Genomic DNA, 16,682 nt, shown 5'->3' on the forward strand with positions numbered 1-16,682 from the left:
ACCACATCTTGTAACCCTTACAGAGGGCTCTATTTCATAAATAGTGCTATTGGAATCCTTCTGTGAGCTCTGATTGGCCACACTGACAGTGCATTTCCTCCCCTTCTCAGCAAATACCAACTAGCAAGCTGAGATAACAGGAATGCAGCCCACCCTCTTGTAATTCCTCCTGGGATCCTAACCGGGATTTGGAAAATGCCCGGATATGGTCAAAGAACCATCCCGGGTTTTGTACCAAACCAGGCCCGGGACAAGACATTCCAGTAGTTTAGTTTCTGGAAAAGAGGGCACCCAGAAATGCCCCTGCCTCCATTCACCACTCCCCAGTAACACCAGCCAAATTGGATACCAGGATTTAATTTATGAGAAAGGCCCTGTAACCCAGGATACTGAATGAGCAGGCCTGGCAGACTCACGCTGGGGTCTGCAGTTCAGCATCACTAGGCTGCTGACATGAATATGGAAGGGTTTTCTCCAGCAAAGGTAAGATTTTTTCTCCTCTCTTTCCAAACCCTACTTTGTCTCCTTTTCTTTGTGAAAATCTTTATTCAGCTGCTTTTAGGGGAGTCCTGGCCCACTAGGAGAGAAAGTCAGTGGCTGAGAAGTTGGAGGAAGCACGCCTGGGTGAGCAAGGAAGTTAAAGTGGACAATAGGCTTTCTTTGTTCCTCTTGCCAAAATGGCCAGGAGCACACTCGCTCGACTGTTTCAGAGATGATCCTGGGGTTGTAGAGAGTAGTTAAATTTCCTGTTTAAATAGTGAGCTCATTCTCTGTCTCACAGGTTGTGGGATTGTGAGGTGACATATCTGAGGACTACATAAATGGGAAGATCAAGCACTTAAAAATAATCACTTAGTTTTATACTTTAACATCCAGATTGGCAATAAATAATAGCTGAACTAAGCTATCAGTTTAAAATCTGAATTATTTCTCACACTTAGTGACAAAACAGAAGAAATATTTTAGAAAATATAGATTCAGATTCTAGCTTTATAAATAACTGCCTGCTTGAATTTGAGCAAACCCCTTCACCTCTCTGGTCTCAATTTTCTATACGTAACATCAAGGGACTGAAAAAAGCTAGTTTCTAAAGGTTTTTATGGATGTATAAATCTATAATATATTCTTTCTTTTTACTGAGCATTTATTGAAGTCCTTTGCTAGGGGCTCATCTATCAATTACTTTGTTTGAGCTTCAAAACAATTGTGTGAAATAAATATCCCTCTCAGTTTTAGATGAAAAAAGTGAGGCTCAAATAGGTGAAAGTGACTTGTTGAAGTCACATAGCTATGAAAGGCAAGAAACAGGATTTGAATCCAGGTCTTCTAATTTTAAATCAGTATATTTTCTATGATACCACAACTGGGGTGTGAGGAAATGAAGTATCCTCCTTAAAAAATGCAACTATTTAGTGAAATCACTTGTCCCAGGAACAGTATGGTGATGATATATTGGACATGATTGCCAGGCTAGAGGATCAGGAGCCTTAGTACTAACTCTCAGGTCTTCAGGTGAACCCCTTCTTCTGTGGGCCTCAGTTTCCCCAACTCTGACATGCAAGGATACTGTGATAATGATTAAATAATAATATAAAATTGTTCTTGTATTATCTGGAAACTTTTGAGGCTTACAACATTTTCCCTCCAAGTTAAGAAATTCCCATACCCACAGAAGGTGAGAAAATCCCCATCTGGGACCTATTTTGAGTCACAAGGTGAAGAAAAAGCCACAAAGCTTTAAGGAACTAGAGGGCCGAAAGATCAGTCTTGATGGAGGGTTCTATTAGGAAGGCTACTGAGATTACAGACAAAACCTTAAGTATTAATCAGCATACTTGTGTCCAGGTGAGTGATCCTTTGTCTAGTATGAACCTATAGAAGCCAGTCTATTCCAACTCAGAGAGAAAATAAAATTGTCACACCAAAGGAACAAGTTGCAAATTCTAGGGGAAAATGTGATACAAACTGTCATGGATGAAGGGGACCAGGCCCAGGTGACATTGGGATAATAAGAAAGTAAGGTTTGACTGGTCTCAGTGTATATAAAATAAACTATGTCTAATTTGAAGAATCCTAGAAATCTCTCTCTGTCTCTCTCTTTCCTCCTTTGAGCACCTCTTTCTTCTGTCCTTTTTTTACTCTCCTCCATGATTCTTGCTCATCTTACTTATTTTGCTTATTTCATTTCTCCTTTTATCTTTCCCTTTTATTTTTCCTCTATAGTCTAGCCTTTCTGTAAGACTTCCTCCTGTGGGCTCAGCTGAAAGGAAATAGCCTTGCTTAAGTGAAAAATTTGCACAGAGTTTTCAAATCCTTCATCTCATATAATCTTTATAGCAAACTAATGAGGAGCCCAAAGCAGAGATTATCACCATTTAAGAGATGAAGAAACTGAGGCTCAGGAAACTAGGTGACTTGCTCCATGTCATATAACTAATAAATGGTGAATCCAGAACTAGAAACTATTTTTTCTAGAGTCTAAATTTTTCAATCTCACCATGAAATATCCAAGTAATTCTAAAGGAGTTATCCTTTTCTTCTGTTTTTATAATATATGGTAAAACTAAATTAAAAGCCACAACCACAACAACAATAACAACAACAAATACAGCTTTGAAAATAAAAAAGGAAGTTAGTGATTAGAAAGAATGAAAACATGTTTATCAGATACCTACTAAGTCCTTGATGTTATTTCATTCAAAGACAACTGAAAACAGCACTCAAACCTCAGTTTATCTGATTCAAAAATTTTGGTTCTTTCCATTATATAATGTTGCTTCCAAAGAATCTAATCTCAGCCATTTACATGTGCCTGTATGCTTGGTATGTGTTACTGTATAAAAGAACTCATGAGTGTGTATGTGTTGCAGCTATCCCTAAAATGTTATACTTTTGTGTTCCTGGCAATTTTCATTTCTAAACATATTTCCTTGTCTATAATAATCATAGTCACGAATATTTCTTGATTTCTTACTTGTGCACTTGAGTACTTACTTGTGTTCTATGCACTTACAGATCTTAATTCATTTAATTTTCACAACTACTCTGAGATGTAGCAAATAGTATTAATTCCATTTCAAAGATGAAAACACTATGGTTAGAGAAGTGAAGTACTTTATCAAGTAAAATAGCTAAGAAAAGTGGAGCCAAGATTAATTTAGGTAATCTGATTCCCAAGCTGTGACCTGGATGCAAAAAAGGGAAGAAAATCCTTATCTCATAAGAGTTTGAGAATAAAATAAGATAGCAGATGTGAAAAACATACTGTAGATTGGAAAGTGTTAGGCAAAATCTAAGTTGTATTTTTCCTCAGGTTCTATTGTCTAGCCCTTTTGTTCATTAATCATCACCTTTGAATACTTGTTTACTGTATGCTGAAGTTCCGTACCAGTCTTTTCTGGGAATATTTCCAAGTTAACCACGTGCTTCTCCAGTTGTGGTGCTCTTACCTGGGACAAGTTTATCTCTAGTTAAGTTTAAGGCACAACAGCAAGTTTAAAGGAGGTTTGCATGTTGCATTCAGACGTTCATTGAATCAAAGGCACTTTTTCCCTGCTGAGGACATGGCTGTTTGTGTGAAAATATATGGTACTATATGTTGGTACATGTGACTGCACCTGTGTTTCATCAGTGAATGTGAGCGCTAGGAGGACTCTTTGAGAGCTCTTTATATAAAACATTTATGTAGTTCTATGTTTTTGCATTTCATAATATTCTCAGACATCCATGATCCCAAAAGAGTAAGCACTATTTGTCCAGCTCTATTATTTTTATTTTGTAGATGAGAAAACTGAGGCTCACTAAGGTGCAGTTACTTGCTTAAGGTCACTCTTTGGACCAGTGATGAACTTGAACTAGAGTTACCTGGTGGGAAAAATGTATGTCTATGTTGCTTTATGTCACTTTAACGTAGCTGTTAATGTTACACTTACAAGGCTCCCATCACCACATTTGCCAATAAATATACAGACTTCTAAGACGTGACATCCACCCTCAGGGAGTTTATAGTCCAATCTGGTAAATAAAGACAGTTCATGAGGCAGCTTATGAGACAGAAAGATAATAATACAAAGTCTGACAATACAATTGGATGATATAGAGAGTAAGTAGTCCTTCAGAGGACAGTAAAATAGAGAGGCTAGAGAGAACTTTCTGGAGCAATGAGGATTTAAGTTAGTCCTTAGAGTAGAAATACAGAACATATGATGTGTGGGAGACAGTGAGGAATCAATTAACAAATGGTAGCCAAGAAGAAGGAAGAAGGAAATGAGCAGTTACTGTTTGTTACATTCTAAGAATTAATTGTACTGGGGCTCTTTCATGTAAGTTTTCTAACTTACTCCTCCAAGGCTTATATTATTATACATATTTTATAGATAAGAAAACAGATTCAGAGTGGTTAAGTATTACTCAAAGCTACACAGCTGGTTAGTGAGAAAGCCAAGCTTTAGAAAGAAGAATCCTTGCATTCTTCTTTCAGCTATCAAGGGCTTTCTGCCAAATGTCATATAAAGACTAGGGATTAATATTTGGGCTACTACTGTGTGTGGAGGAGTGTGAGAAGTTTTGTTTATCAATCAGGGTAAATATCTGGGAATTTCCTATCCATATGTGAGTCTGTGCATATGTTTGGTTTTCTATTTTTGATTAATAGTCTCTATATTATGTGCTTAGGTTGAGAATTTAGTGAAATAATTCATATAAAAAGCTGAGCATTACATTTAGCATGTAGTAATCTCTTGATGAATGATACCTATCATCATTATTATCATCATTATGAATGATATTGATTAGATGTATCTCTGCTTATGTGAATATATGTGTCTGTTTCTAGAAGTGATCATAAGTACATGTGATTGCATGTTTCAGAGTGTATGGAGTTTTCCCACATATGACTACAGCTTTGACATATACAAACATACCTTGGAGATATTTCAGGTTTGGTTCCAGATCACTGCAATAAAGTGAATATCACAGTAAAATGAGTCACACAATTTTTTTTTGGTTTCCCAGTGCATATAAAAGTTCTGTTTACACTATAATGTAGTCTATGAAGTGTGCAATAGCATTAGGTCTAGAAAGAACAATGTACATAATTGAATTTAAAATGCTTTATTGCTAAAAAATGCTAAACATCATCTGGCAATGCAGGGTTGCCACAAATCTTCAATTTGTAAAAGTGCAATATGTGCAAAGTGCAAAAAAGTGAAGTGCAATAAAACAAGATATGTCTGTATATGTTCTCTGTGTATATGCATGTAAGTGCACAAGTATATTTTGTAGAAGGTAGTATATCATGGTGATTAAGAACATGTATACTTGAAACTAATATAATATTATAAGTCACCTATACTTCAATTAAAAAAAAAACAGATACTGGACCTATACTTCCTTGAGCTTACAACCCAATACTACTGATTGTTAACTAGGTGAGCTTGGACAGATTATCTTATACCTCTGTTCTGCAGTTTCCCCTTCTATAATATGAAGATAATGGTGGCATCTGCTTCATAGTGTTGTTGTATGGATTGAATGATTTAATCTATGTAAAACACTTAGAACAATGCCTGACATGCCATGATCATAAAATAAATATTGCTATGATGACAATGATGATGATGATGATGATGAAAGTGACTAAGACTCTATGTGACAGTGTGGTTCTATGTCTGGATGCAAGTTTGTGCACCTCTGCTTTTAGATAAGACTGCATGTGTCCAAGTGTATGCAACTGTATATCTATGTCTGTTTATGTTACATTATCTGTGTTTCTGGGATTGACTGTGGCTGTATCTGGTATGATTGAGTACTTCATATCAGCCCTAAGAAGCCTAACTGCCTGACTGATGTAGTGGAGTGAGAGGCTAGAGGCTTAATTCTAACTCTGACTCAGGATTGGTCACATGAAATGAATTTGTGCTTGACAGAGAACCAGCAGAGAACATTTCTTCTGAGAAATGTGCTAAGTTCACAGCTCAATGTATTTTCACAGACTAAACACACTCATGTAACCAGTAAATGAATCATGAAACAGAATGTTACCTAGAACCCTTTCTCCCCTTCCCTTAGCAGTCACTGATCCTTACCCCAAGGGCGAAGATTATCCTGGCTTCTAACAGCATAGATTATTTTGCCTGATTTTGTACTTTACATAAATGAAGTTATACAGTGTATACTATTTTGTGTCTGGTTTCTTTCTGCAGCATTATGTTTGTGAGAGACATCCATATTTTCACATATAGTTGTAGTTTGTTTATTATCATTGCTATATAAAATTCCACTGCATGAATAAAATGCAATTTACTCATCCATTACAGTGTTCATGGACATGCTGGCTATTTCCAGTGTTAGTCTATGAACATTCTAGTAAATGTCTTTTGGTGAATTCTCATTTGCCTTTAAATGCAGTTAGTAGAGGATGGAAAGAGGCAATGATGAAAGCAGAGAGAGACACAGGCAGAATCAGTGACTTGATTCAGATACCAAGTGAATCAATGACTCAATCAGGCTTCTGATGCCTGTCTCCTGATTTTTGGAACAGAGTATATTCTTTATACACTGCTGAAGTGGATCCTGATTTCTCTTCTGAAGGAACTAATACATAATTGTCAGTACAAGTGAACTTTTAACTTTGCCCTCTAAAGTCCAATGTTTAGAAATCCTTGAACACTTGTTGAAAAGAATCAGGAAAGGTAGAGATTCTGGGCTCACTGGGTTTTGTTTTCTCAGTCACTCTGGCTCTTGCCTCTTTCATTTTCCAGATACATGCAAAGCACCTTTGTTCTCTTTCTTCTATACCAGCAGCTATTCATTTGCCTGTTTCCCAGAGTAATGTGGGCCATGGAATCAAGCCGTCTCCTCTGGGCTCTGCTATTAATGCAACTCTTGTGGCCCCAACTGACTGATGGGGCCACTAGAGTCTACTATCTGGGCATCCAGGACGTGCAGTGGAACTATGCTCCAAAGGGAAGAAATGTCATCACGAACCAGCCTCTGGACAGTGACATGTAAGTTTAATCTCTTGTGGAATTACAGCTGGAGTTGTAGAGGGACACCCTTGAGGTCAATAGGTAGCTCTTGAGGACCTTTACCCAGGGTGTGGTTACAGCCTGCTCCTGATCTCTGTGTTGTACCTCCAATGACACATTTCCTGAGACGAGCAATAGTTGATTCAGGAGGAGTCTGCTTTTCCACACTGAAATGCCTCAACATTTTTAGTGTTCAAAAGGTCATTACATATTGCCTTGATTCTAAGGTGATATCCACAATGCTGTTTTAGTAATAGCTGTTTAGCCTTTAAACAAGAAACTTGAAATATATACAGTGTTTGTAAGATGTGTATATTGTAGGTATGTTGCCATGTTCAGTGGAACTAAACTGACTTGAGATATGTGAAGTTGTAAAAATATAATATCAACCTTAGAATCAAGGAAAGAATAGTAGTAGCTATCACTTATGTAACACTTTGTGACAGGCACCATACTAGGAAGTTACATACTTTGTCTAACCTGATTCTTACAAAAACTCTAAAAGGAGAGTATGTGTATTCTTGTAGGTGAGAAAATTGAGGCTCAGAGAGATCAAGTGACTTACCCAAGTTCCACAGCTAGTACACGGAAGAGCTAGGATTCAAACCTGGGTAATGTGGATGCAAAGCTTATACTCTTCTCACCATTCTGCCTCTCAAAGATCCCACAGGATTAACTTTTCTTAATCTTAGAGCTTTGCAGGTGTTCCACAAATATCTATTGAGAAAAAAATTCAAATGAATATATTTTAAAAATCTTTTGTGATCATGAATTGCTTTGTTTCTTCAAAATCTCAGAGTATTCCAAAGTTGATTGTAACATCTCAGATCTCTCTAGGAAGAATTAGAGTAGGAAAATCAGCTGTCTTTTTTGACAAAGTATCTTTCAGCTTATTTAGTTTTGGAGCCACAGGGTCTTTGTGTTAAAAGTGTCTTTAACAGATAACTGTGTTATCCCCTATCCCCAATACTTTGAATCAACAGTTAACATTTGTTAAGCTTTTACTGTTTTCCAGATGCTTTTCTAAATTCTTAGATATTTTGATTACTTAAGTCACCAGTAACAACTGTCTGAAATTGGTACTCTGATTATCTCCATTTTACAGATGGGGAAACTATGCACAGAGAAATTAAGTAACTTGCTCAAAGTCCCACAGATTTGGAAATGGCAACAATGACATTTAATTGAAACTTCCTGGCTCCACATTTGTGATCTTAACCACTATGCTGTAAGACTTCCCGTATATAGCAGGACAACACTAAGTCAGGGCACACGGATAGGGAGTGAATGACTTAAAGAGTCAGTCCATAGTTATTGCCTCCCCATTACCATATATTAGGCTGTTCTGCATGAAATTGCCATTTTGTAGGTTAAAAGTGCTGAAATACAAATACATGCATATGCTTTAACTTAATACTTCTCACAATTAGATTCTAACCTAAGGCTTTCATGTTTTGACTAGTACAACCCCACTTCCTCTTGTTTTGCCCTAAACAAAGATAGGGCAACAAACATTGATACTGGCCTCATTGGACACCTGTAAGAGGTATAGGCCCTAAGTGTGAGCTCTGACTTTTTAGTCAGCCTCTTCTGGAAAAAAAAGGCATAATTGTGACTCTCTTTCCTTCCTTCCCAGAGTAGCTTCCAGCTTCCTAAAGTCTGACAAGAACCGAATAGGGAGCAGCTACAAGAAGACCATCTACAAGGAGTATATGGATAGCTCATACATGGATGAAATGTTTCAGCCGGCCTGGTTGGGCTTCCTGGGGCCAGTGTTGCAGGCTGAGGTGGGAGATGTCATCCTTATTCACCTGAAGAATTTTGCCACTCGTCCCTACACCATACACCCCCATGGTGTTTTCTATGAGAAGGACTCAGAAGGTAAATCAGCTTACCCTTTCTTTTTCCTGCCCACAACAAATATCCCTTTTCCATTACTGCCACCTGAGAGAGAAGAGCTGGGAACGAAGATAGTCTTTTCTTCCTTATTGATCTGAGGTGTCATGGACTGTCCTCAGAGAAAACATGGCTGGATACTGTTATCAATTCTGCTATTCATACGCTGTGTGACTTTGCACAAGCCACTGCCCCTCTCTGGACCTCAGATTCTTCATTAAGAATGTAGAGATTCAATTCTCCTTTTATCACAAATAATTACTTGAATAACATTTCCCTAAAATAGTTGTCCTTTGAAAAGAGATGAGTTTGTTCTGAAAGTAAGGGAGCATTATTCTAATGCCACAGTCTTCCAAAAGATCCATTTATTTTTCTTAAGAGGGAGTTTGTGTTACTCATCTATATCTCCCACTATCCCAGGCCCAATGGCCTATAATACTGACACAAAAATGAATGAGTGGAATAGAGAGGGAAGTCAGAATGCCCTAACTTGGCTGCTAACTCACTGTATGACCTTGGGTAAGTTATTTTTCCTCTTCCATAAAATGGGAAGTAGACCAACTTATCATTAAGTTGCCTTTAGACTGAAATTCTGTGATTGTCTGCTGTTTGTTTTCCAAAGTGATGTTTGAATGAAGGAAATTCTGTGTTCTCTCTTGCCTCCATGTCATTGGCTTTGCACCAGGGCACTACTAGATTAGGCTGTGCAGCACTTTCCATGGCCATAGTTCCTTCCCCAAGGGCTGTCACCTCTCCACCCACTGTTGATGTGAGATCTAGGGTTCTTTGGCTACCTGAATTACCTGGATCTGTGCCCTCCTCAGGTTGTGAGCAACACTATGCTGGACTTTAGAACTCTACCCTCCATAAGACTAGAACTAGGTGTCCCATATTTCAACCTTCTCTAGGTTTCTATATCTGCCAGGCTCCCTTTGACTCACTCTGGGACTGGGCATGTGCAATTTTATTTTCTAGGCTCCTTATACCCAGATGGTTCCTCTGGTTGGCTGAAAACTGATGACTCTGTTCCCCCGGGAGGCAGTCACATCTACAACTGGACCATTCCAGAAGGTCATGCACCCACTGAAGCTGACCCAGCATGCCTCACCTGGATCTACCATTCTCATGTAGATGCTCCACGAGACATTGCTACTGGCCTCATTGGACCCCTTATAACCTGTAAAAGAGGTATAGACCCTAAGTGTGAGCTCTGAGATACAGTTTGAAGTTTCTAGGGGAAGCAGTGATATAGTTGAGTTACCTACATATTGAGCAGCAGCCTGAGGCATAAATCCTGCCAAAAACCATTTTAACTATTTTTTTCTATTTCATCACATATTTGTTTCTAAAAATAAACAAAAAACAAAAATGTTACCAAAAAACACGTTGCTACTTTCTTTTTTCTCTTCTTATTTCATTTGAAAAACTTGATTAGTAATGATGGAAGTCAAGTCACATAAAAGTAAAGCATGTGTTAACAGCTTATGTGGATAGGATTGAAAGCCATCAGGATTTGGAGAGAATTGTGAATTTGGTTGGAAATAGGGTATGTTTAAGGTATAATCAGACCTGAAGACCTGGGTATTTTGATTAAGTATGGTCAGATTAGAGCCCTGGGTTGAAGACATAGCCAGGCATAGTGGAAGGGACTTTTTCTAGATCCTATACACCCTGCCTTCAAGCCCAAGGCTCAACTGAATTGGTGGTTTTATCTGGGAAGTTTTGAAATAGAAATTAGCAGCAGAAGGCTCTATCTAACTTTTCTGACAGACCCTTAAGGCCCCTATCTTTCTATTCTTTTCTTATGAGTATCCCTTGCAGCTTACTGTTGCTAAAGAAGAAAGTTCTTATGGGTATATTTCTTACTTGCCCTAGGAACCCTGGATGGGAACTCCCCTCCTCGGCGGCAAGACGTGGACAAAGATTTCTTCCTGCTCTTTAGTGTGGTAGATGAGAACCTTAGCTGGCATATTGATGAGAACATTGCCACCTACTGCTCAGACCCTGCCTCAGTAGACAAAGAAGATGAAGCCTTTCAGGAGAGCAATAAGATGCATGGTGAGGTGGAAAGAGGTGGCCATACCATGATGGTGAACACTGATGGAGGGTCTCCACTGGGCCTAGTGTTTAGTGGGTGCTTTCACACATCTGGTCCTTTTTAATCCTCACAAGGACCAGTAGTAGTAGGCAGCTTTTCACTGTTTTACTCAGGAGGAAACTGAACCTCCAGTATTATACAGAAAATAAATAGCACAGCTAAAATTCCAACCCTGATTTATCTGACTGCATAGACAGTGCTCTTGCCACCAGATACACTGCCTCCTAAAGTGGAATGGCTCAGGCTGTTGACACCAAAGTCATGCACCATGTGCTCCGTCACCTTGGTGAGGGTTGCCTGCCAATATAATTAGTTAATCATTCATTGTTCTCAAAAGATGCAATCTGGAAAAAATTACCCACTTTGTGGAGAAAAAAATGGTTTTCCATAAGGGAATTTATCATCTTAATTAAATTTAAAACAAACTAAAGGCACAAAAGCCCTGAGGCATGGATAGAGTACTGATTTTAGAAATGGAAACAAGTTGACTTGGCTTTTGTTAATTATAGGAGTGATTTACCTGTCCTTGGTGACAGAGGTAGGCTTAAAATCAGAGTCCCAAGGGGAGGTGAAAACTCAGAGGGAAGAGGCAAAGGATTGCTTTGACAGCTCAAATTTCTCTTGGGTTTTATACCAATTGCTTGTAATAACCGTGATAATTAGTCAGCTAACTTGACAACAGTCCTGTGGAAATTTCAGAAGGAAATTGACCTAGAAGGAAAGAACAATTTGTGAAATAAACTCCATTTCTTAGAAAGCTTCCTCAGGTTGTGGGGTTGAAATCTTGGCTTTACCACTTAATAGCTCTGTGGCCTTGGGAGAGAAGTAACTTTGCCTTTCTGAGCCTTGATTTTCTTTTTTCTTTTTTCTTTTTTCTTTTTTTTTTACATAAGACCAACAATACCTGCCTATTTCTGAAAGCTGTTTATGAGATTTAAATGAGATAATGCATATGGTCATCCAGTATGCTCTTTAAAACCTCATCTAAATGTTATCTATTATCATTATCAAATGATAAGGCTTCTCTCATTGGGTTGTCCTTTCCTAACTCTGATATTTTCTTTGGGTGTTCTTTTTCAGCAATCAATGGCTTTGTCTTTGGAAACTTACCAGAGCTAAGCATGTGTGCACAGAAGCATGTGGCCTTGCACTTATTTGGCATGGGCAATGAGGTAGATGTCCACACAGCTTTCTTCCATGGACAGATGCTGACCATTCGAGGTCACCGAACTGATGTGGCTCACATCTTTCCAGCCACCTTTGTGACTACTGAAATGGTACCTCAGGAACCTGGCACCTGGTTAATTAGCTGTCAAGTGAATAGTCACTTGCAAGGTGAGATCTAGCATCTCTGATCCTTCAAGTATAAGAGTAATGTTTATCAGGAGCCTGGGGCCATAAAATTAGTCTTTCAGGTGAGACAGTTGGGTATAAATGATAAAACACTAGTCTAGAATTCTGGGAAAAAGATTCTTTCCTGGCTTAGCTATTAAATTACAGGGTGCCCTGGGCACACCTCTCTGGGTTTCATCTTCCCCTTCTCTAATGTAAGATAGTGTAGGAATGGATGAGTGGAATTTTAAGGTGCCTTTTTTTTTGCTCAGAATTCTAAGGAATTAAGACCTGATAATATTTGTTGCTGATTGAACAGAGAGACAGGGAGTGAAGGAGAAATTAGTTAAAAAAGAGTAAGGATTCTGCAAGAGATCATGGAATATTGTGGGCAAGTAATCACACAAGTTGGAACCCAACAGCAATAGGTGTAGAAGGTTTGGTTTTCAGAAGGAGAATGATTGAAGTGATGGCACAGTACACTGAGGAGCATCAGAGATAAGGAGGAGAGTATGAGGCAATGGAAAGAGTAGAAAGGTTTAGAAGGTTTAAGTTGTCTCAGCTCTGAAAAAAATCACTGCAATACTTTGGAAATTTTCCTTTGCATTTCTGGGCTTCATTTGCCATATATATAAAATGGGGGACTTTGTCTAAATAGTTTCTAAGATCCTCTTCAGCTCTCACTTTTTAGAATTATTTGATGTAAATTAGGTGAGTGTCAGGAAAGTGATATATGAGTATATGAAAGTGGATTTGAGTAGGTGAGGAGTTATAGACTGGTGGGATAATGAGACTGGAATGGTAGGTTTGACCCAATAAGGGTCAGTTATTCATGTTCTGTCATCCAGGGTCTGCCCTCAGTCCCAAAGGTAACTGGGTACGGGAATATGAATATAGTTGGAGGTTAGAGATGCTGTGTGATAGTAGAGCAAGGATGAGCCTTAAAACCAGGCATGCCTGGATTCAAAACCTGGTTCCACCAGTTAGTTAACTTTGGTAAGTCATATAACTGTTCTGAGTCTATGTTTCCTCATCTGAGGTTTAAATAATGATTCCTACCTTATAAAGTTGTAATGCGGTTTCAGAGACATAATGGAATTTTGAATCTTCGAGACTAGGAAAATGATGGGACCAAGATAGTGGATACAAAGAGAAGAAAATGGGTACTCAAATTTGCATTTAGTAGATAGGTACTTAAATCCTTATTGCTGACTAGCTGTGCAATCTTAGGCAAGTTATTTAACCTCTCTGAACCTTAGTTTCCTTCATTGGTAAAAGCAGACATTAAAAGTCTGTTTCACAGGCTAGTTATGAGGATTGAAGAAGATAACATACATAAGTCATCTGACACAGGGCCTGGCATATAATACACATTCAATAAAAGCAAATGTCCTTACTTCCTCCTTCTTAATACCTCAGCTTTCTAATTTCAAATTTCAATTCTCCTTGAGATATTGTGAGACTCAAATGATATAATGTACCTGAACGACCTCTATAGATATCAAAGCAAATATAAGGCGGTATCTTCCATTACCACTATGCCTCAATATAACATCTTCCACATTTGAAAACACTACTTAGAATCTACATTTTCCTGACATTTGCAAGTGTGGAAATTTATCTGCATGTGTACAAGGTGTTCTATTATTTTGGGAGCTGCTCAATTTACAATTAAATTACTCCTCTTTTTTAAATTTGATGCTCCACCCAGCCTAGTGTGGTAGATTTCCCTCTTCTCACCATTTACAAATCAGGGGTTAAGGCTCAGATTTAGTAAGTGACTTGCCTAAGGTCCTACAGGTAGTGATAAGACTTGGACTTAAACTCTGGTTATGTAATATATATACAAATATTATATATATCAGTATATAATGTTTATATATTTAATGATATAATTATATAATTTATATCTAATTTACATAATTATAAATTATATATTTTAAATATATATAATATATATTTAAAGTGGTATATAATATATATATATATTTGTATATAATAATGTAAATATATAAAGTGTATGCATTTTGTGGAGGAAAGAGTGAGGAAATGTAAATGAGTCAGTGGTGGTGAGCAGGTAGAGATACTTAAATTCCCACTTGGGCTCCCTCTCTCCCAGCCAGATTCTTGAGGAATGAGAAAAACTGGCCCATTTAGAAGAAGGGGTAAAGAGCTTTTAGAAGACAGGAGGGGGAAACATTAAGAGAAAGAGAGAGGTGAGTCATCTGGAGGAAATACATATTGAGTGGAATGGAGCCAGCCATGATGTTCTTCTTCCAGATGGCATGCAAGCACTCTACAAGGTCAAGTCTTGCTCCACGGCACCTCCCCTGAACCTACTCACAGGAAAAGTCCGGCAGTACTTCATTGAGGCCCATGAGATTCAATGGGACTATGGCCCAATGGGTCATGATGGGAGTACTGGGAAGAATTTGAGGGAGCCAGGCAGGTAAGAGACATTGGGCTCCCTCTCCCTACCCCTGGGCCCAGCCACAAACACCTATTACTCCTCTTCAGAAATCTCTCATTTCACATAGGGGGTCACAATCATTGTCTGTCTGGAGCTACATGACATAACTGTTAGATAAATTCCTGTGGCCCCCAGAAGAGTTGCTCTTGGGGAGCAAGCAATAAAGCTTTTCATACGGTTATGTCATATCCCCAGCAAAAGGTCCAAGCAGAAAAGAAGGCACAGTTGGGACCAGATCAGTTGAAATGGAAATTCTCAAACTCTTCTTTAGTTTACCTATTATTTACCTCCTTGCTCCTTCCTTTCTTTACCATAGTCTGAAGGAGACATTTAAGCTGAAGTATAAAATGCACTTGGAGAAGTATAGGAAGAGGGGAGGCAAAGTGCCTTGTGGCCATTCCATGACCATCTTTTTGGAGGAATTTCTCCAAATTCTTATGCATCATCCATGATTCAGATGTGGGCAAGTTAGAGCAGAAAGTTAGTGCCCTAATAAGTTGCTAGGCCTTATGTTATGCTGACTCACTGGGCTATCAGTGATTCCAGGTCTTTCCAAAAGAGGCATCTGATAGATGGCTAAGAGAGTTTATGGGGAAAAATTCTTGGATATCCATCATGTTCATTCTTCCAGTAGGAAATACTATAACTGATCTGCAGAAAACATAGGAAAGTAGGCACTTGGGTCTCAGCATGACTTTTAGAATCTGCAACTGGTCTTGCTAAGTTAGTGGGCTTTCATTTTTGAATAAAGGATATTAGTGATTAAGGGGAGAAAGAATCTTGAGTACCTGAGGATGATTGAGAACAGAGGTAAGACTACTTAACTCTGGAGAATAGAACTTGTCCCAGTGTCTGGAACTTGCAAGCAAGATTCCAACCTAACGTAAAGATCTCCAACAATTAAAAATATCCAACAGTAAGAGGAATTGTATTCTCTGAGAATTAGTCCCCTGACTTTCAAAAGGTTCAAACAGAAGCTGTATATCACTGATTAGTGGTGTCACCAGAGGAGATACCTTCTCTAGGTGGAAGTTAACCTGTATGATCTCTGAGATCCTTCATAACCACAAAACCTACAACTTGATGAGAACAAGGGTGAGATGGGAGTCTATTTATACGTGGATAAATCATGTGAAGTTTGCCTTCTTATATGCTAGTGGCTCACATAGATTCTTCGAGAAGAGCTCTAACCGAATTGGAGGTACTTACTGGAAAGTTCGATATGAGGCCTTCCAAGATGAGACATTCCAGGAAAGAGTGCAAGTGGAGGAAGAGAAGCATCTTGGAATACTGGGTGAGGAATCCTTAACTTGTGAATTTAATTGAATAGAGCCAGAAAACTGGGGAGGCTTTAGAAACTGGAGCCTGTGAGCAGCTCAGGGGCACACTTGAGACCAGCATTTCCCTAAATGAGTCCCAAGAGATGAGTGTTTTGTGAAAAGGGTTTTGGGTCTGTATATATATGAAAAACACTAAGTTAAAAATACTGTTATTTTATGCAGGACTTATCAGAGGTTTGGATTTTTTTGTTCATCTTGAATATCCAAAATGGTAATAGAGTATATAACATTTCTTATATTTATTTTACTTATGAAATATTTTTTCCCATTGAACACATTTTTTTAACAGCTTTATTGAGTTATAGTCATTTTACAATGCTGTGTCAAATGCCTCTGTAGAGCATAATTTTAAAGTTATACATGAACATACATATACTCACTGTTGCATTCTTTTTCACTGTGAGCTACCACAAGATCTTGTATACATTATCCTGTGCTACACAGTATAATGTTGTTTAACTATTCTACATATGCCTGTCAGTGTCTACAAATTTTCAAACCCCAGTCAGTACCTACAC

General features: G+C 38.3%; 1 protein-coding gene across 1 annotated transcript in view; it reads left to right on the forward strand.

Moving 5' to 3' along the window:
• Positions 1-257: 257 nt before the first annotated feature.
• HEPH (hephaestin) overlaps positions 258-16,682 on the forward strand; it is an 87,737-nt gene continuing 71,312 nt past the window's right edge. Inside the window, exons 1-8 of the mRNA XM_015252233.3 lie at positions 258-483; positions 6,802-7,007; positions 8,665-8,909; positions 9,900-10,112; positions 10,800-10,982; positions 12,103-12,357; positions 14,635-14,803; positions 15,982-16,118. Coding sequence (XP_015107719.1) covers positions 454-483; positions 6,802-7,007; positions 8,665-8,909; positions 9,900-10,112; positions 10,800-10,982; positions 12,103-12,357; positions 14,635-14,803; positions 15,982-16,118 — 1,438 coding nt within the window. The 5' untranslated portion in view covers positions 258-453. The remainder of the gene's footprint in view (positions 484-6,801; positions 7,008-8,664; positions 8,910-9,899; positions 10,113-10,799; positions 10,983-12,102; positions 12,358-14,634; positions 14,804-15,981; positions 16,119-16,682) is intronic.

This window comes from Vicugna pacos, chromosome X, assembly GCF_048564905.1.
Source record: "Vicugna pacos chromosome X, VicPac4, whole genome shotgun sequence".
In the NCBI taxonomy this organism is placed as follows: domain Eukaryota; kingdom Metazoa; phylum Chordata; class Mammalia; order Artiodactyla; family Camelidae; genus Vicugna; species Vicugna pacos.